The sequence below is a fragment of the Zootoca vivipara genome, chromosome 13 (genome assembly GCF_965207765.1).
Source record: "Zootoca vivipara chromosome 13, rZooViv2.hap1.1, whole genome shotgun sequence".
NCBI lineage: Eukaryota > Metazoa > Chordata > Lepidosauria > Squamata > Lacertidae > Zootoca > Zootoca vivipara.
Window position 1 is genome coordinate 8,477,326 of NC_142596.1, and position 20,606 is coordinate 8,497,931.

At 44.7% G+C, this 20,606-nt stretch overlaps 1 protein-coding gene across 13 annotated transcripts in view; it reads left to right on the top strand.

Annotated features, from left to right (window-relative positions):
* Positions 1-9,368: 9,368 nt before the first annotated feature.
* NEO1 (neogenin 1) overlaps positions 9,369-20,606 on the top strand; it is a 121,663-nt gene continuing 110,425 nt past the window's right edge. For 8 of the 13 annotated variants that reach the window (XM_060282965.2, XM_060282960.2, XM_088657043.1 and 5 more), the window contains exon 1: positions 9,581-10,125. In XM_060282965.2, the coding sequence (XP_060138948.2) occupies positions 9,981-10,125 (145 nt within the window). In that variant the 5' untranslated portion in view covers positions 9,581-9,980. Of the gene's footprint in view, positions 10,126-20,606 lie in introns of all 13 variants that reach the window. The other 5 variants (XM_088657044.1, XM_060282962.2, XM_088657045.1 and 2 more) reach the window with 1 other exon arrangement.

The window sequence follows — 20,606 nt, forward strand, 5'->3', positions numbered from 1 at the left end:
TTTACAGTGCTAGAGCTATACAGGATACATCCGCTCAGTCTGACCCAGAACCCTGGAGTGGCGCGCTTCGCGTCTTCCGCCAACATAAGAGTCTGGGCACCCCAAATCTCCTCCCGCGTTTCCTCCTGCATAATTCTGGAACCGGAGGGAAAGAGGGTCTCCTTTCCATGTTTTCCTTCTCCCCCTCTTCCCCCTCTCTCTCTTCCTCTCCCACGTGCAACAGGGGCTCTCCTATGCTGCCAGAGCCCCGTCTCCTCCTTCCTCCTTCCTCACTGGACTCTTCCCCCTCCCCGCTGGCGCTACTGCTGGTGGAGGAGCTGCTCCTCAGGATGGGAGGGGGCTCTCTGTACCTTTTGCCCCTCACATCCTGCTAAGGAGTAAAACTAGGAGTGGAGCTCTTCTTATGGTCTACTGCAGCCAAACGTATACATTCATATTCCAGGGGCGCATGCTTGTGGTCAGTAGGGCCATAGCCAAAGCAGGCAGAAGAATGGATGTGACTCCTCCCTTTGTACAGCAAGCTGCATTGCAGCCATGCAGAGTCAAAGGTTTTTATACCCAACAGACTCTCTTCATCTTCATCCAGACAAGCAAGAGGCATTGTCATGGTTTAAGAACACATTTCAGCCAGGCAAAAGCACCTGGCCAGGGTGTGGAGCAGTAATGGCAAGAGGTGCGGCCTGGGGACAGGCCCAAGGGCTGGAGAGAAGGGCAGGAGGACCATACCTGACCCCCAGGATGTAAGGTTTGCTAACCCTTGGAGTAAACCATTGGCATGAAATGAGCCGGTGACAATCCACTTCCCATGGTGGAGGAACAGGCCTGCGTTCCATGTCTACTCCACAAGTTAATGGGACACGGAAGATCAAAGGCCAACGTCTTCCCCTCCCCCCTCAAAAAAAGAGCAGGGGTGGGGGAGAGGTGGATTAGGCTTTTGTGTGTATGGAAGAAAGAGAGACACGTTGATAAGCACAAAGAGATAACAGAACTTCTCAAGAAGTACCAAATGTTGATCTCAAAATGTTGAGTACCAAATGCATCTCAGAAGGAATTATTTCTTTCTTTGGAGGCTGGTTTGGAAACTATCATACAAACACTTTGATTTCATCTATACTTATTAATTCATCTATTAAATTGAATATATATCCTTAAGCAGACCTAGTTGTAGGGCAGCCTTCCCTAGTCATGTGCTCTTTAGATACTTTGGACTACATCTCCTTTGGTCCCTGACTGTTGGCTATGCTGGCTGAAGGTGATGAGAATCGTAGTCCAAACCAGTCCAATCCAGAGGGTTCAAAATTAAGGAAGGCTGCTTGACGGTGGAACATTTAAACATACATTCCACCAAATCTTGATAATGCTGACCTTAATACTGACTTCATTGCTCAGGGGCTTATGGAGTCCAAAATGGACATGCATTCCCAAGTGCTCCAAAAATATTTTCCCCCATGTTTGAATATACTGAATTTCTTTTTTCTTTTTATACTACTGCTGTGTTGGTTTGATGCTGCCTTTCTGTTTTAATGCTATCATTTCTTTTTATATTGTAGTGCAATATAGCAGTGCTTAGAGATTTTTTTTAATGAAGTGGTTTATGAATGTATGTCTTTAGACTAAGAAAATGCACATTGTTTGGTTCATGGTGAAAGATGAGGCAAACCCACTGGCGGAGGAAGAGGAGTGCGGGGGGAGTTCACCGCACCCAGCAGTGCGATCCTGGCATGGTGCCATCACGGCTGCCCCCGCAGGTTGGTTACCATGCCCCCAGGACACGCGCTACGCCCCTGCGGGTGACGCGCCCTGCCCCCAGGACACGCACCAGCCTCACCCCCACTTGCTCTCCGCCCCCCCCCGGTGCTGGAGCGTGAAGCTGCACCACTGGGCACACCCACCCTTCATGGGAATTGCATCACCACCTAATAAACTGATGAACTACAGTGGTACCTCTACTTACGAATAACTCTACTTACGAATGTTTTTACTTACGAATGGAGCTCCATCCGCCATCTTGGATGCAGTTTAGATAGGATTTTTTCTACTTACGAATTTTTAGATAGGGTTGCTTCTACTTACGAATTTTGTCTCCCAATGCATTCCTATGGGATTCGACTTACAATTTTTTTCGACTTACAAATGTGCATTCGGAACGCATTAAATTCGTAAGTAGAGGTACAACTGTACTCATTTACAAATCCCACTTTCACTCACCACCAACTAGGCTGGTGTGGCTGCTGGGAGCAGGGGCCCAACAACATTTGGAGGAACACAGACTCCCCATCTCTGTACTGGGGGTCATTCACACAATCCATTTGAGCTCATAATAGTTGTACTTTTCAGTTAAGCCCGTTGTCAAGGGATGAGCTGGTTTGTGTGAAAGCTGGCTGCTACTGCCAGCCGTGTGCTATGCCAGTGATAGCCAACGTGGGGCCTTCCAGATGTTGTTAGACTACAACTCACATCTGCCACAACAGTATAGTCAGTAGTAATGGATGGTGGGACTCATAGCCCTACAAAATTTGGAGGGCGCTGTTTTGGCTGCCAATGCACTAAGTTGAGTCTGATTTGGCTTTCTGCATGCCATTGCAACGGAAGCTTATCAAGCAAATGTGAAAAGCTGATTAGGGTTTGGTTTAGCTTGGCACAGGGTAGACAACAGCCATCATCTTCTGACTCTGTTGTGGGTTGAGCTGGTGGTGCCATGGGCTATGTGGGTTGCATAAAGAACACAACTGCTACAGGCTCAAATATTGTATAAATGAGGCCCTTGGGAGTTTCAGATGGCATTTATTCCAGATTAGTCAGCACAGAATAAACAACACAAATAAATGGAATAAAATAAACAGTTTTGATTAAAAAATATTTCAACTAAAACTGACATTTGCCCCCAAAAAGTAAAATAAAGAAAATGTAAAATATTCATGAGTTTTACTTGGATACAATTGTGCTTGTTCGTCAGCCAAAGCCAAATGCAATGACCAATAGAGTTTGGCTGCTAAATAATTAAAAACTCATGTCTGTTATGAACTGTGGTCTTCTAATGCCAAAATGTAGACTTCTCATGCCAAAATACACAAAATAAATAACAGTGCCCATTTTTGCAAATTGACCCATTGCTGAAGAGCCATAAATACTTAATTACGCTGCAATTGTTATTTGGTCTGCTTGCTTTCTTTCAGTTATTTTTGGTGAACTTTTCCCCTGTGAATGTTTCCTTGGCTACAATCCAGGGACCCCACTCACTCTTTAGTAGCTTGAGTGAGTTCCTAGAGGAGTTCATGGGATTGCCCCAAGGCAATGGGGTTGTGGGTTGCAATCACAGGTTGATAAGATTTGTTTCAGTAAATTACTGATTCCATTCTGCAAACCTACATACACATTCCTGGGTACTATTGAAAATCTCCTCTAGGCTCTTTTAAGGGCACATTGCTATAATTTTAGCACTGAGCCTATTGTGGAAATGCACATTATGCATTTTCAGCAATGGTACTATGTTAGACTTGGAGGGGAGGCTGTAGTGTAGGACATTTAGTTCAGAGGCAGGCAGATATCAGCCTTCTGTAAACAACTTACTGTAGTTCTTTGATTATAACCCCCCTAGCCACTGAAGCCAGGTGCGTAATAGGGGCTTAGTACAGCAGACACGCTCCTAGAATTAAGAAACAGGATGCCTCTGTGCATGTGCTCAGCCCATGAATTTGTTTACAGTATCCAGATGGAGCTCAGTCATTTCACACATAAATCTAATCCCGATCCCCTCCCCAAGCTTTCTTCATTAGAGCAGCCTAATTAAGAAAGAAGTGGCATTTTATTGTTAAACAATTGCAAATCAGAAATTGTTGCTGATGTACTGCAAATCATCCTTCTGCCTGCGTCTAACTCTAACCACTAGCTTGATGAAGCAAATCCAGAGCTGGAGCATCTATAGTGAATGGCTGCAGAGCCACGGCCTTAAGGCCTCCAGTGAAGCAGAGCAATTGGCCCCATTGGATTCAGCTGAAGGGGACCCGCCCACAGAAGCCAGATTGGTGCAGCATTCAGTACCTAGCCTTTAGGTCAGTCCCAAAGCCGCTTCCCCCCTCCTCAGGGTAGGGTTGTGCACAGTGGTGGTTGCTGGCTTTTCCATTGGTCATTTAACCACCAGACCCTTAGCCTTCTTGGACCCAGTTTTTAATGTGCAAATATATGTATTTATTTTAATAAAAAACATCAAATAAACATTTGAGCAAAATATCACACAGGGTGTTTGCAGGAACCCCAAAGTAGGCAGCTCATTTTGAAGTAAAGTGGGGAGAAACAGCATAGAAGGCTATGCATATTTGGGGTGCTGCTTCACAGCCGGCACTGGTCTGCAACAGGCAGTGGCATAGCGCGGGTTGCTGGCACCCGGGGCCACACAGAGGGGGTGAGAGGGAAATGGATGTAGCACTCATGCACATTCAACTGCCCAACGGCATTCACGTCACCTAGGAGATTGCAGCCACAGAGATAGGAAGAGTCATTCCGTCGTCTGGAGAGGTCACTCCCTGGTTCACATGGAGAAACTGTTTTTAATGGAGCCCAGCGAGGGAAGCATGAAGCTGTATTGAGGCAGCACCGGGTGTTGAAATTTTGCATCCCTAACAATATTGTGCCCCTGTGGCCCCCAACACAACGGCACTGGCAACAGGGCCCTCTTGGTAGTGTTTACCTGCTTACAGAATGCCTTCCCTGGTGAGGTGCCTCCATCTCCCTCATTTTTAACATTTAGCTGCAATCTTAAAACATTCTTATTTACCCAGGCATTTGATGGCTGAAAGATATTGTCCTGGCATCCTTGACATTACTTAGCTATTACGTAGCTACGCGGGTATTGGGTTGCTATAAAAAATAAAAGCGTGTTGTTGTTTTTTGCTGTTGTGTTGTGTGATGCCCTGGGCTCCTTTGGGATGGTCTGATTGAAAAAAAAGTAATAAATGATATAGCAGGAGTGGAGGCAGGGGGAAAAGAAAGCTTGTTCCAAATCAGAAAAACCTGACAGAAAAATAAGAAGCTGCCTTATACTTAGACCATTGAATAATTATTGTTCCATTATTATACTTAGACCATTTGTTCACCTAGCTCAGCATTGTCTACAGCAGTGTTTCCCAACCTTTGGCCTCCAGCTGTTTTTGGACTACAATTCCCACCATCCCTGACCTTGGTCTTGCTAGCTAGGGATGATGGGAGTTGTAGTCTAAAAACAGCTGGAAACCAAAGGTTGGGAAACACTGGTCTACAATGACTGGCAGAGGCTTTCCAAGATTCCAAACGGGATACATTCCCAGTCCTACCTGGAGATGGTGGGGATTAAACCTGGAGCCTTCTGTGTGAGAAGCAGGATCTCTGCACTGAGTTTTGGAGCTTTGCCTTAAAACAGGTATGTTTGAATGTAAACCAGGTATCTGAATATGCAATGAAACTTCCACAAACATTCTACAGACTGAGGCATTGATGGCTCACTGTTGCTTGCCTTCCTTAGGAGGTACAATTTGTGCTCTGAGTTTTGAAGCGTTAGAGTTAGATGTAAAAAGTGTACATGTAAGATTATGAGACTTTAAGAAATAATATTCAGGACACCTTCAACTATGAGTATACCAGACTGCAGATTAGCAAATGTTTTGAGCTGATAAGAAGTGATATGGGAATTCCTTCTTCAGTCTTTGATCTGTGATGGCTCACTGACATGGACAAGTCATAACCTGATACTTCATTGAGGCACTCAAGTAATGAATATGCATGTGTGAAATAGGCCTAATTATCTCCTGCTCCTCAGGGGTGAGGACAGAAGAACATTCTTGTGTATGTTTCACCTAGCACCACTCTAGAAGGAAAAGAGCAGAAAGGGATTTAAGAGTCGGAACCAAATCACAGGTGTTTTTAACTATCGGGATTCTTCCCCCACTTCAAGTTATCACCGCTGCTCACATGGAGGATGGAGCAGGCTTACACCTGAACCAATGGCTTCAAGTTACAAGAAAGGAGATTCTAACTAAACATCAGAAAGAACCTCCTGACAGTAAGAGCTCTTTGACAGTGGAATAGACTCCCATCAGAGGTGGTAGATTCTCCTTCCCTTGAGGTTTTGAAGCAGAGGTTGGATGGCCATCTGCCATGGATGATCCAGTCGAGATTCCTGCATTGCAGGGGGTTGGACTAGAGGACCCTCAGGACATCTTCCAACTCTAAAATTCTATGAATTATGCTATTTAAAATGTCACCATTCCCTTCCTCCAGCCAGTGTGGGAGAAGACACACCTCCATCTACTGGCTGAGACTGCTCTGCAGCTAGGCTCAAAAGCAGGGGTGAGCAACCGCCAGCCCTCTACCTAATCTCAGGCAGGTGGCAAGGATGGGGGAGAATTGGGGGCAGAGAAAGAGAGAGAAGAGGTGGCAAAGAGCATAGGAAGCCACTCTTTTGGTCCATCTAGCTCAGTTAGTACTGCCTATTCTGGCAGTGGCCTTCCAGGATTTCTGACAGGGATATTTCCCAGCCTTGCCTGAAGATGCTGAGGTTGAGCATAGGAGCATCTGCATGCAGAACAGGACACTTCAACCAGTGTGCTATGGTGAAAAGGGAGTTCCCGTCCATTTGGGGGCTGTGACTTCACCAACCACAAACACATTCTTCCCTGCTCCATCTACTGCCATAGTTGAATGAATGAATGAATTTACTTTATTCAGTCACAGACCAGCATAAACAAGACATTTAAATAAATAGCATAGCAATATGGATCTAAGCAAATAATTATTAAATAAAGGTAAAGGGGCCCCTGACCATCTGGTCCAGTTGTGTCTGACTCTGGGGTTGCGGCGCTCATCTCGCTCTATAGGCCGAGGGAGCCGGCGTTTGTCCGCAGACAGCTTCCGGGTCATGTGGCCAGCATGACAAAGCTGCTTCTGGCGAACCAGAGCAGTGCACGAAAACGCCGTTTACCTTCCCGCCGGAGCGGTCCCTATTTATCTACTTGCACTTTGATGTGCTTTCGAACTGCTAGGTGGGCAGGAGCTGGGACCGAGCAATGGGAGCTCACCCCGTTGCAGGGATTCGAACCGCCAACCTTCTGACTGGCAAGCCCTAGACTCTGTGGTTTAACCCACAGCGCCACCTGGGTCCCTAATTATTAAATAAATGGGGGCAAAAACCAACCGTAGATTAAAACATATACATAAAATACTTGATGAAGCATAAATAATGAGTGGATAAAACTAATAGAGGGATTAAAAGGACTCGTTAAACAGCTATATGGGATGGGGCTTCAATAATACAGATCTAACAATATGGGTCTTCATTTTAGGACTGATTTGTATCATAGACCATCCTTTGACGAATATCTATCATGGCAGCGCAGAATCTGGTGACTGAATACGTTACTTCTGGGCTTTCGTCCTGTAGCATAGCTGCCAAGTTTTCCCTTTTCTCACGAGGAAGCCTATTCAGCATAAGGGAAAATCCCTTTAAAAAAGGGATAACTTGGCAGCTATGTCCTGTAGTAATAGGGAGATGTTGTGTGGTTCTGAACGCCCAGGGAACTTATATAGGATGGGCTGGATAAACCTGGCTCGAACGTCTATATAATACTTGCAATAAAGAAAGGCATGTTCTGTTGTTTCCTGCTGCCCAGAGCCACATGGGCATTTCCTCTCCTCATAAGGTATCTTCCTATAGCGGCCTTCCTGAATTGCTGAAGGGAGAGTCTGACAGCGGGCCAAGGTAAAAGCCCTTCACTGTTTTGGTATTTCAAGATTGGCTATGTATGGCATTTGGGCAGTCAAGTATCTTCTAGTTTCACTAATTAGGAATCTTGGGGATCTGGCTAGATCTGCCTGTCGTTCTGAATCTACGACTGTTTAATGTTGTTTTTTTGCTTCTTCATACCCCATGGCAAGTAAGATCTGTGGATTAAAACCTAAAGGTGTTATTATATTTTCCACTGCTCCTTTCCATGTGTTTTGGAAATCGTCTTTAATGGTCAAAGAAGCAAGGTCGCTCGGAAGGAAGGCTAGTCTCAGCCAATAATTAAGTGTGGCAAGCCACACTCTGGCCTCAATTCTTATGAATCCAGTTTTGAGGCGTATGGTGGCATTAGACACATATTTAGGTACGGTACTTGTAAAGCTGATCTTAAGAATTTGGATTGCACCAATTCTAATGGAGCACAGTTGGCAAAGGGGCCTAATTGGGCGACATATAACAGTTGTGCAATCAATTTGGCCTCAAACAACTTGAGGGCTGCTGGTATTTAATGTCCACCTTTGGACCTAAGATACCTAAGGATGGCATTAGCACTTCTCTGAGCATTCCCTGCAACGTAGTCACCATGGGTTTTCCTACTTCCCGGTTGACTGAAAAGCTATACCCAGGTATTTAAAGCAGGTGACCTGCTTGTTCTTATGTCCATCAATGTACCATACACGTGATTTGGGCCTCTACTGCCATACTTTAATTTTAGCTTCATACAACTGTTGCATATCACCTGGAATTCTGATTACACGCGGCAACAAATGAGTGAAGCAAATAGACAGATAGGTGATAAGAAGCCCACAGACAGGCATGCGAGCAGCTTCCTTCTGCCCTCCCACCAATATGCAGAGTGACACGATGCCTTTGAAAGAAAAGAAAAACCCGAGACATTTATAGCTGTGAACAAAGATGCAGATTTTTGTTCTCGGTTTACGGAGGGAAATGCAAAAAAGCATCAAGCACCCTTCTTATGGGATTGCTTGCGGTGGTTCGGTTCGGTTTCTCCTGCAAAGGAGGCAATGTGGGGAAAGGATGCGGTTTGGTAAGCAGGAGGCACCGAGCGGGGTACGGAGACTCCCGACGCAGCTCTCCCTTCGCTGCCGCCTCCCTCCCTCCACCGCAGCCAATCCTGGGCTAGGCACGTTTACTCAAAAGCAAACCAACCGGCTTCAATGGGGTGGGGGGATTCATTCTACACGCAAGTGTGCGCGCAGGACAGCCTCCTCTGCAAGCCCAGCCACCCCGTCGCAAGGCCCCATTGAACCCAGCGGCTCCTTTACTTCTGAGTAAACCGAGCGTGAGAGATCGGGCTTGCAAGTCCGCCGGGTCTCCTAGCCTTTTTTTTTTTAAAGCCCTCCCGTTCCTATTTACAGCGGAGCCAGGGCGGGTTTTGCATCCCGCTCCCACGGCACCCGTCGAATCCTTTCCCCCCAACGTTCTCTCCTTCTCCCCGTTCCATCCCACCCCTCCTTTGGGATGGACGTCGGAAGCGCGACAGGGGAACCGCCGTGCCGGGTTTTCCTTCTCACTCACGCACTTGAGGCGGAGTTCGGGAATGTCCGTGAAGGGGGGGGGGAAGGGGAGAGAGTGAGTGAGAGAGGTGGGAAGTACCAAGGAGCTGCTGCTGCTGCTGCTCCGCGCACACGGCTCGCGTGGCGTGCGGAGGTGCGCGCGCATTCCTCCTCCTCCTCCTCCTCCTGGACTGCCCCACCCCCTTTTCCTTTCCTTTGGAATTCTGTCAGCTCAGCGTGCGCGCTCGCGACGATGGCCGGAGGCGGCGCGCGGCGGCCGTGTGAGGAGGAGGAGCGGGGAAGGACGGTTGGTCGCGTGAGCGGCGGCGAGTGAGGAGGAGTGGTGGTGGTGCGCGGGAACGCGCGCGCGCGCGCGCTGTTGCTCCTCCTGCTGCTGCTGCCGCCGCAGCGGCGGCCGTGTATGTGTGTGTGTGTTTGTGTGAGGAGAGAAGGAAAAGGAGCCCCGCTCAGAGCCCGGCGCTGGGACCGGCCCGCCATGGAGTAAACCGGCGAACAACGCCGCCGCTGCCGCCTCCTCTGCCCCCTTCTCCTTTTAATTCTTGGGGCGCCTTGGAAGGAGGACCTGTGACTGAGTCGTCTGAGGAGGAGTTGCCACAGCCGCCGCCACTAAGGAGGGAGCCGCCGCCGCCGCCTCCTCCTCCTCCTCCGCTTCTCGCCCGCTCGCCGGGCTCGGGGCTAGCGGGGGAGCGATGGCGGCGCATGGAGCCCCTTGGCGGCTCCTCCTCGGCTCCTTCTGGGTGGCGTTTCTCCTCGGGCAGCGCCCGGAGTCGAGCGTCGCCGCCGCCGCCGCCAGGAGCAGCTCTTCGCCTCAGCAGCAGAGCCTCCCGCCCGCAGGTGAGAGCGAGCGAGAGACCCTCAGGCCGGGAGGTGGGGGGCGAACGAGCAAGGAAAAAAGAGGGGGGGGAAGAGAAGCTGCGCGCGCCTTGGTTTGTGGCCCCCTCCCCCCTTTTAAAAGGCTTTGCGTGTGTCCCCCACCCCCTCCGTGGTGGTTTTTTTGTTTTTTGGGGGGGTTGCCTGTCTGGCATGTGGGGAAGGAGGGCTACTACCGCGTCAAGTTCCAGCTTTTATCAATAAGCCATGGTGTTGCCGAGGGCATTTCGGTGCTTTTGGGGGGTGGGGTCTGCGATTTCTTTTTAATTAATAACTTACGCCGAAAGGGGGCAATTCCCTTCTCTCTCTCCTCTTCCCCCCCCGCCCCCTCCCCGTTCTCAAAAAAGAAAAACACAGCGCGCACACACACACGCCAACAACAACGGGATCCTGTCCTGCATGCCTCTGAGCAAAGGAAGTATTTATAGGGGTGGCTGTGGAGGGTCTGTTGCTGCCGCAGATAGCGAGTGGCCTTGCGCAGCGCGCTAGGAGTGGGCAGTGATTTCCCCCCCCCCTCCTTTCCCCAGTCCTGCTCCCTGTGTGTTGTTTTTAGTGTGGGTCTTTTGTCGCTGCTAGCCTAATAAAACAAAACAAAAAAAAAACCTGGAGATCGAGGCAGCTTTGTATAGGTTGTGTGACACAAATCTGTTCCTCCTTATTTAACGGCGTGTTTTTCCTCCTCTTTTGTGCTGGGATTTTTGTTTTGCTTTGTTAAAAAGAGGTCAGTTCCACTTGTAAGAGTCTCACACTGCTGGACACGTTTAATGTGCCAGCAGAGGCCACTGCACACCTCCGTAGTAATCAGTTGCTGGTGCCATTTACTACCTTGTACAGGAAGGCGAGGCAGCCACTGCAAAGCCATCCCTTCAATTTGGTATTCATCAATGAATACTTCGCCAGAATTACCCCTCCCCTTTCTCTCTCTGTAGTAATTGAATTTGGTGAGAGAAATTCTCTTAAAATCAAGGAGCCTCAGATGTTTTCAAGAAGACAACCAGCCTACTGTCCACAGTGCCCTTCCTCTTGCCCCCCCCCCGCTAGTGGGTGTGAGTTGTAATACCATAAACATGAACCGTGCTTTAACTTCTGTCGGATTTAGCAGTGTGTACTTAGGTCCTGCTTACATCAGTGGGATCCTGTGTGTGTTTACTTGGAAGCAAATTGCACTGAGCTCCATGATGCTTATTCCAAACAATCAGGTTGTAGCCGGATTATGCTTCTGGAAAGTTATTAAACTGGACCCTTAGGTGGCTGCTTATACTATCATAAATAAGGTACACTAACAGTCTGATTAACATACTGTAACATAGCCATGCATGTTATGTAGGTGCAGTATTATAGTCATGAACGGCTCTTAATTAGATAAAACTGACATTAAGATATTGAGGGGGAAATCAGCTGGTTAATTTTCTTTTTACTTACCGTATTCCAAAAATATTGAGATAAAAAGTGTTCTGAAATATACTCCCCACGATCTTTGTTCAATTACTGGTGCTAATATGCTGAATTGAATATGTAATTGAAATTGATGCTACTCATTGGTTTGATTTTCCACCTTTTACATATACTGTATAGGTTTTTTGTGTTAACTTTTTGGTATGTTTTACATTTGTGTTTTGTGGTTGTGGCCAATAGCAAAACAATTGAAAGTGAATCTGAATACAGTACTACTAGTAGAAATGATAGCTATATAACTTTTCTAGCAATATTCTTGTGCAGTTGTAAACTGTATGTGCACAGGGAAAGTTGACTTAAGAGTAGCTGCTTTTCTATTTTGCTGGGGGGGAATCTTACAATATGTATATGCAATTCAGACTGAGATTCACATGTAGGCTAATGTGTTATATGTGCTGTCTGTAAAGAACAAAATGAGTTGGTTGTTTTGCCAAATGTCTTGGAGGATTACAAATTTCAAAGTATTGATATACTAAACTGGAGTTATTAAAACACCATTTCAGTTTTTGTTAAAAGTGTGCCTTATGATGTGATGGTTTATCTGAAGGTATTGAGATGAAAAGTGGATTGAAGCATATTTGAAAAAAGTTCTGAAGTGGGAAAAGAGATGTGGGTGTAGCTGTATAAGTTAACACCAATTTAAGGAAATCTGTTTTTTATCAGTGGTCAATGAATATGGGTATAGAACAGTTTTGTAAGTAGAACATTAAAAATAGGCATTATTATGATGCATGTTCCTGGCTGCTCTGGGAAGTTTCCCAACTCTCAAATCAAGGCATGAGTCAAAATATGTAAAAAGGCAATGAAATCCCAACAGCCCAGCAGGCTATCCTATGCTCAGCTTGTTTTCTATGTTCTGCTTTGCCTTCATGTTTCAAGCTTTGACTGTTTGGATAAGTGTCACATTTTTATAAGTTCTTGATGTATCTTTGGCTATGTCTTCCCCAATACAGTAGTCAAAATCTTGGGTATCATAGCTTCACTAAGCAATTTCTACACAGTTTGGCATGAACATGCTATTAGTGTGGTGCAACAAATTTTTAAAATAGGCTCTTGTGGACCTCCTCACATCAACCTGTGGAAGGGGCTACTGCTGTGCTTCTGCATGAGTTACTGTCCTGGGTGTCTTTTCTTCCATTGAGGTTCCCTGGTTGGGGGGGGGCAGTTTTGCTGTATTTTTGCTTTAGCAGGGAAGGAACTTATTCCTTCTGCTGCAGCAGAATTACCTGCTCTTGGAGGTGGGCTGTCTGGCTCATAAGTGACTGCTCTGAGCTTGGCTTCTTTCGGTTTGGGCACACAGCCAGATGCCTGCCACTGGGTGGTGGACTCTTTTGATGGTGGGTAATTCTTACTCAAGACATACTCGGAGTAAACCTTTTCGCTGTATGTGTGCCTTGACTTATAATTTAGGGAGGGGGGAGTATGCGTTGGCTACTAGAAGTTTTGACATCCCATGATTTAGGGTTACCCTTTGAGTTTGCAATTTTTAAGGAGAATCAAAAAAGGATACCTCAGTAATAATCTGATTGTTCTAGGCTATGCCTGTATCCAATCTCACAATTTTAGTAGTTGAATGGTAGAATAGGCATTTTGAGTTATTCTTCATGTTCATCATTTTGATCAGAGATGTACAGGTGTCTCCTGTGTTAGAAATTTGGGGTGCTCTTGTCCTCTGCCAAAAGGGCAATATGGGAGGGATGGGATATGCATTGAGGTCAGTGTTTCCCAGAGCCAAGCCACCCCAGATGGTTTCCCTTGTTCTTTGGTAGTGTCAGTGAAGCAGAAGTGGATAGGTGAAAGAACTCTCCTCACACATTCATCATTCATCACTGTAGCTGTTGCCTTTATAACAAAGAGACAGTACTTGAAATTTCCCAGGTGCCAGGCATGTTTTGTGACTGGCACAGGTCCGATTGTGACCATGGGGAGATCTCTGGATGCCAGATTGGCAACTGACATCTCCATCTGGCTGGCCCCTCCAGCTTTCTTAAGCAGGTAAGCAGAAGAGCTTATTCATTGCATTTATATCCCACCTTTTACTCTAAGGAGTACATGGTTCACCCGCTCCTCAGTTAATACCTACAACAACCCTGTGAGGTAGGTTAAGAGGCTGTCACTGGCCCAAGGTCATCCGGTGAGCTTCATGACTGAAGTGGGGATTCGAACCCTGATCTCTCAGCTTAGTCTGACACACTAACCGCTACACCACACTGGCTTCCTAGAGTACTTCTGCTATGGGGCAGCTATATAAATTACTGTATTTTTCCGTGTATAAGACAGTTCCCCCCCCTAAAAAATAATGTCAAAAAAATTAGGGTGTGTCTTATACACGGATAGTGTCTCCCCCATTTTCTTAATGAGTCCCCCCCAAAAAGGGGGCATCTTATACATGGGGGTGTCTTATAGACGGAAAAATATGGTAAGTAGGTAAATACATATGGAGAAAGCAAAATGTCACTTAGAGAAGGACCTGAAATATTTTACTTGAAGCTTGAATTTGTTTTTTTCTGGATTGTTTTATTTGATGTTTTAATGTGTTGTAAACTGCTTTGAGATTTTTTTTCTTTAAAATATAAGTGCTATAGAAATGAAATGAATAATAATAACAAATTCCATTGGGGGAAAATGGGGCCTAGATATTTTGTTATGGTGACCGCAACCTAGTTTTAAGGTGCCATTTGGCGATTAGTTTATATAGCTGACTTTCTAAGACTGCAGAGAGAGCAAAATGAGTAATGGATGAGGTGAAGGGATTGTGGCGTGGAAGTTAGATGAAGCTGCCCAAAGTGGCTGGAGCAACCCTGTCAGATGGGTGGGGTATATATGTCATTAAGAATAAGAATTGGAACTCTCCTTTCCTCCCCTACCTGTCCAGAAATCAGTTCCAAACTTTGTCACACTCTTATGTGACTGTGAAACATGGGTGAGGTTGTGCAGAAGCTACAGTTAGGGTAAAATGTGTCCGTAAGCTCTGACACTGAGTGCCCTAACCTTTGCTGATGTGAACCCTGCATGATGTGACCCTCCCAGGAATCTGTCACACATACGGTGGTACCTCGGTTTGCGACCACAATCCGTTCCGCGGAGGCGGTTGCTCGCCGAAGGCATGCTTCTGCGCGTGCGCGAAGCGCCGCTAGATCACTTCTGTGCATGCGCGAGCTGCGCAGATCGCGTCTGCACATCCGACGCTATGGAACCTGGATGTAAACACTTATGGGTCCACGGCGGTTGCTTGCTGAGGTAGGCGTAAACCGAGGTTTGACTTTACAGTGGTACCTCGGGTTACAAACACCTCAGGCTACAAACACTTTGGGTTACAGGCTCCGCTAACCCAGAAGTAGTACCTCGGGTTAAGAACTTTACCTCAGGATGAGAACAGAAATTGTGTGCTGGCAGCGCAGCGGCAGCGGGAGGCCCTATTAGCTAAAGTGGTACCTCAGGTTAAGAACGGTTTCAGCTTAAGAATGGACCTCCGGAAGAATTAAGTCCGTAACCAGATGTACCACTGTACAGACATTTTGCTAGTCTACTGGTATATATATATAAAAAGCTAGTTTGAAACAGTCACACACTTACGATGTTCTGTATCACAGTTTAAGCAAGAAGCAGAATCCAGGACAGGGCTATGCAGATTTGGGACTTGGTTGGAAGGGGCAATATACCATATATTCTGGCGTATAAGACGACTGGGCGTATAAGACAACCCCCAACTTTTCCAGTTAAAATATAGAGTTTGGGATATACTCGCTATATAAGAAATACGACCCGGTGTATAAGACGACCCCCGCCTTTTGAGAAGATTTTCCTGGGTTAAAAAGTAGTCTTATACGCAGGAATATACAGTATACATTTTTTACACTAACAGTGTTTGAATGATCAGGGCAAGGAGAATGCTCCTTCAGAAGACCATGTTGGTTTGTGGGAACAAAGAATAAGGTGAGATTTGAAGATGCAGATCTGTGTACTCTTGTTTTGTCATGTTAAGAGCAACAGTCATGTTTTTGTCTAGTTAAGAGCAACAGGCTATGCAGTTTTGCCTAAATCATAAATTACATCTTTTTCAACTGTTTCATCAGATGAGCTTATTTCTGGGCACACAAACATCAAATGTTTAATCTCTTAGAGGTATGCTAAGTTCAAAAGCATGTCAAAGTGCAAGTAGATAAATAGGTAAATAGATAAATAGCGGGAAGGTAAACGGCATTTCCAGTGCTGCTCTGGTTCACCAGAAGCGGCTTTATCATGCTGGCCACATGACCTGGAAGCTGTACAACGGCTCCCTCGGCCAATAACACGGGATGAGCGTCGCAACCCCAGAGTTGGTCACGACTGGACCTAATGGTCAGGGGTCCCTTTACGTTTACCTTTTAAGTACCCCCAAATACCATTTGATTAAATCATAAAGTAATGCATAAAATAAAAAGTCTGGCTCAATTAGAAATCCTTTTCACATCAAAAGGCCCTTTAAGATGGTAGACTTCAACCTATTTCTTACAAAATGAAATACAAATGCAACAAACACGTTGAGCAAATCTTTTTATCATTATTATAACCATGTAAATTAAAATGGTACATCAGTTTCAGTAAAGAAGCTATATGTATTGATCACCACATGGCTTTTCGCCATTTTGTTTTTGCTGATTCAGCATAGCCAATCTGGGATCACACAATGCATGTGACTGTTGGTGCGTTGTAACCAGTTAGGTTTAGTTATGTAGTGACACCACTAGATTCACATGAAGACTAGGTTTCCATTACTAATTACATGGGTAATCCAGGGTTGTTTTCTGAGCAGTGTTCAGCCCATTTGCACTGTTTCCTGAAAAATAGCCAAAAGGGGCCCCCTCTTTTCAAATCTGAGCAAGCTTTTCATGAAGCTGCCATCCCTCTTCTCCAGTTTTGGCTCAGCGCTAGTGTCTAGCACTGCATACAACAAACCATTCTGCTCATTAGGACTCTTTCCAGCTTCACTAGAAAATCTTCCTATAAACTTTTTTTCACAATTTCTGAAGCATAACTAGACATCTTTCACATGAGCATGCAATGAATCTTAGTAGACTAAAGAAACCCCAATACTCCTTAAAATGCAATATTTCCATGACAACTGACAGGATTTGGTACAGATGCTTTAAATGAAATGTACCCCTTTAAATGATTCCTTTTGGTTATCTGAAGCAAGTATTCCAAATTCTTCATTGTTGTTTGCTGGTAAGCATGAAAAGAGGCCACTAGGTTGTGAAATCACTCAAGTTGCATTAAGACATTAATGAGAGCTGATGCTTGTATGATCAAAGTGTGTCTTTTTGCAGTTGTGAGGTCATGTGTAACCATTAGATGTGTCTAATATCCAGCTGTGACATGTTCCATAGTTTCTGTTCTTTCTGTAGCTACATCCAGGGATATTGGAGGGAAGAATTCTGAGGTAGGGGCTCGCTCCTTTGCTGCTATGAAAAGGAATGACTTCTAAATTACATGCTGTTAATGTGGAGCAGTGACACGATGAGTGACATCATGAGTCTTGCAACTTGTTGGTGTAAATTTGAGTGAAACAAACTTATATTTGAACCATTGAAGGGGCATTAGAGGTATGGACAATATATTTAATTCTAGTGGAGCTTTGTCCAGTCTAGTGGCTTCAAATGCTTATCTCCTTTTGTCTGAAAATAGGGCAGATGTTTTTACCGGAGGGTCATACCCACTATTAATGCTGTACAATACAAAAAACACTATGAAATACGTTTTTCATACTCATAGCTACTCCAAAAACTGAAGTTGTCAAAATGTCCTGTGATATTCTGTCAGTAGCCATGCTGAAGGGAGCTCTTCAGCACTTCCTCATTGTATTTTGCAGAAAAGAAAAGAGGAAGTGATACAGCAGCACTGATTACTGGGCATACCAATATATTCTCCTGCTCCATAAAGGTTGCTCCCAGGCAGAGCAGAGATAATAGCTATAGTAGGTGCTGTAGAACATTAATCTTGGGACCTGAGGCAACAGAACTATACTACCAGGACAGGGAAAGCCCCTCCTTTAGGAAATGCTTGTGTGAGACGGGCTTATGCCTCGTAGCTAGCAATGAAAAGATAGGATGTGAGGAAGCAGCCTCCAATTCAGTGTCTGTCCTTGTTACTGTGATGGGATTCTTGTGGATTGTTTTCAAGTTCATGTTGTGCCCTCTGAAGTGGCAAAGAAAGGAAGATTGTGGGGGAAAGACCCCCCGGAATCTCGTGACAGTCTCATTTCATCAGGATTTGTCTGCTTTCTAATTTAAAATATCAGTTCTATCTAAAATTCTTTGAAATGTGCTACAGCTGAAGCAAGGATTGTCTATTTAGGACATAATGACCTTTGCACATTGACATACCCTTTAGGGCCATCCTGAGCTGAAGATGCTTTGCAGCTTTTTTTATTCAGTTGATGACTGCACTTATAGCTATATGCACACACCATAATAAAATGTATTTGTTTTATTTTGTTTTATTTCCTAGCTCTTTATAAGAAGCTCAAGGTAGTATGCATGGTTCTCCTCCTCCCAATTTTATTCTCACAACAGCCCCATGAGGTAGCTTGGGCTGAGAGATAGTAATTGGCCTGAGATCACCCAGTAAGCTTCATGGCTGAAAGAGAATTTCAACCCTGGTATACCATCTAACCACTACCCCATATTGGTTCAAGCTTCCTTTGAGTAGCCTCATTCTTTGTCTCATTGGATTAGTTTCTGTGATGTGGATGAAGACCGAATTTTGTAAGTAGTGTATGGCACATTGGCACCTCTCTAGAATATGCTTCAGAAAACAAGATTCCCAGGAGAGACCTTCCTTGCATAGAATAAAAGCTACATCCTATACATGAATGGTTAGGTCCAGGAAAGGTTTGCTTCTCACATAGGAGTTCAACATGGGAAGAAAAGTCTATATTTTTATAGTGAGACTCCACATCCATCTATGTTTCACTTATATAATGTGAAATAGTATTATTTTCAGGAGCTAGGGAAGATTTCTTACTTAATCTGCAGATTCAGGTTGACAATTTTATGATATTCACTCACTATATTGCTATATATTCATTGAATATTTTTTTCAACTGTAAAACCCATATGTCTCCAAAATATTGAGGAATGTATATCCCTGGTCTCACAACAAAATGTCTTACTCTGTTCATCAAAGTTGAAGCTTTTCTGTTAGTTTCTTATATTCAGATCTGCAGAAATGGTGATAGGAAACCTTTCATTTGAAGCCAATGGTGTGGATTCTAGTGAGCATAGGTTCATCCTTCCAAAGTTTCATATTACCTTTCAGATTCTTTCCCCCAAAGTACTATTCTTTTCTCTATATAGTGCTTTCTTGTATTTTTTGAGTACCCTACAATGATGCTGTACCTGATGTAAATTTCTAATGCATGTTGAAAATAACACTGTGTAAGATTCCACATCCCTGAATATCTTTCATATAATATAGTGGATGGAATTGCCTTATTTGATGACAAGATGCTGATGACCAATTGAAAATATTGATGGTTTAAGATCCGTGATAGCAGGATTTGAAGTCATCCAAGAAGGCAACAATACTAGGAACAGTTTGATGGTATGTGGAGTCTCTTATAATAGAAATACAATATACTCAAATTTTATATTGTATTACCAGGATATTGTGCCAGACCTATCTGTGAAATGTCTCTTCTCTGGATAAAGGGTGATTTTATCTTCCTGAACAAACAATCTCAAGACCACTTTCTATGTTAATAAACTTTGCATGTAATTAAGTGGTTTGGTTTTTATATCTAGAAAATGCTGTTTTTACAAACCAGTTGGCATATATAATAGTGATGGGTGCGCTCCCATGGCCAATTTGAAATTGGTCTGCTAAAAGCAAACCAAGAAGATGTTCACTGGCTCTTCTCTATTTATGATGCCTTCTCTATTTATGATGCCTCTAGGCTCTTGATGCCCTGAAGGTGTTATTGGGAGAGGAGTGGGGCCCAGGGGCCATATTGCAACTTAAACTCTCTCCACTTGATGATAGTTTGCACTCCCCCCACCCCCCTACTTCCAGAGGTAGAAGTTGTGTGGAGGGGTGCAGTCTCCAAATATGCTCTTGAGACTGAGGCATTATGGGAAATTTTCCCTATCACTGATTGAACCCTCCCTACCGTTGCTTTAACCCCCTCAGATATATCAAAGAATATGGCGGTTAGACCCCACACTGTGACAAGGAAAACGGGTTGAAAGTTTGCATCACTGGGAAAAGGAATTACATCACCAGGGTCCAGAGTTTGCCTTATCCAAACTTCAGGATGGAACATGAATAAAATTGCTGGCCCCTAATGGGTAGACATATGTTGGCTTCACTCTGATATTGCCTGGGATTTGATTTTCATAAAAATCAGTGACCATCAATACATCTTGTGGTAGTGAACTGTGTAGTAATTGTGTAGTGAGTGAAGACGTACTTTATTTTGTCTGAATTGTCCAACATTTTGCTTCATTAGGTGGCCATGGCTTCTAGTATTATGAGAAAGGGAGGAGCATATCTCTATCCCATTTCTGCACACCTTGCATGATCTTATACAGCTCTATGATGTCTACCCTTATTCATCTTTTTTCCTAAACTAAAAAGCCCCAAATGTTGTAACCTTTCTTCATAGGGGAGCTGCTTCATTCTCTCAATCATTTTGGTTGCCCTATCGTATTATTTTTGAGGTGAGGCGACCAGACCTGTACACTGTATTTCAAGTGTGGGGTGCACCATAGATTTGTATAATGGCATGATATTGCCAACTATTATATTTAATCATTTCTTAGGCCAGGAACTATCAGCTAGTTGAGAGCACAGGGAGATGAAAAATGATTCTCTCAACACTTTACACAGGCTGTGACCATTTTGCATGGGGTTTTTGTTTCTGACCCCTGCATGCATTAGAGGAGCTTGCATAAAACTGCTCTGCCCTGTTATGGATCTGTTACGCCTCCCCCCTTTCTGCTCTCTTTTGA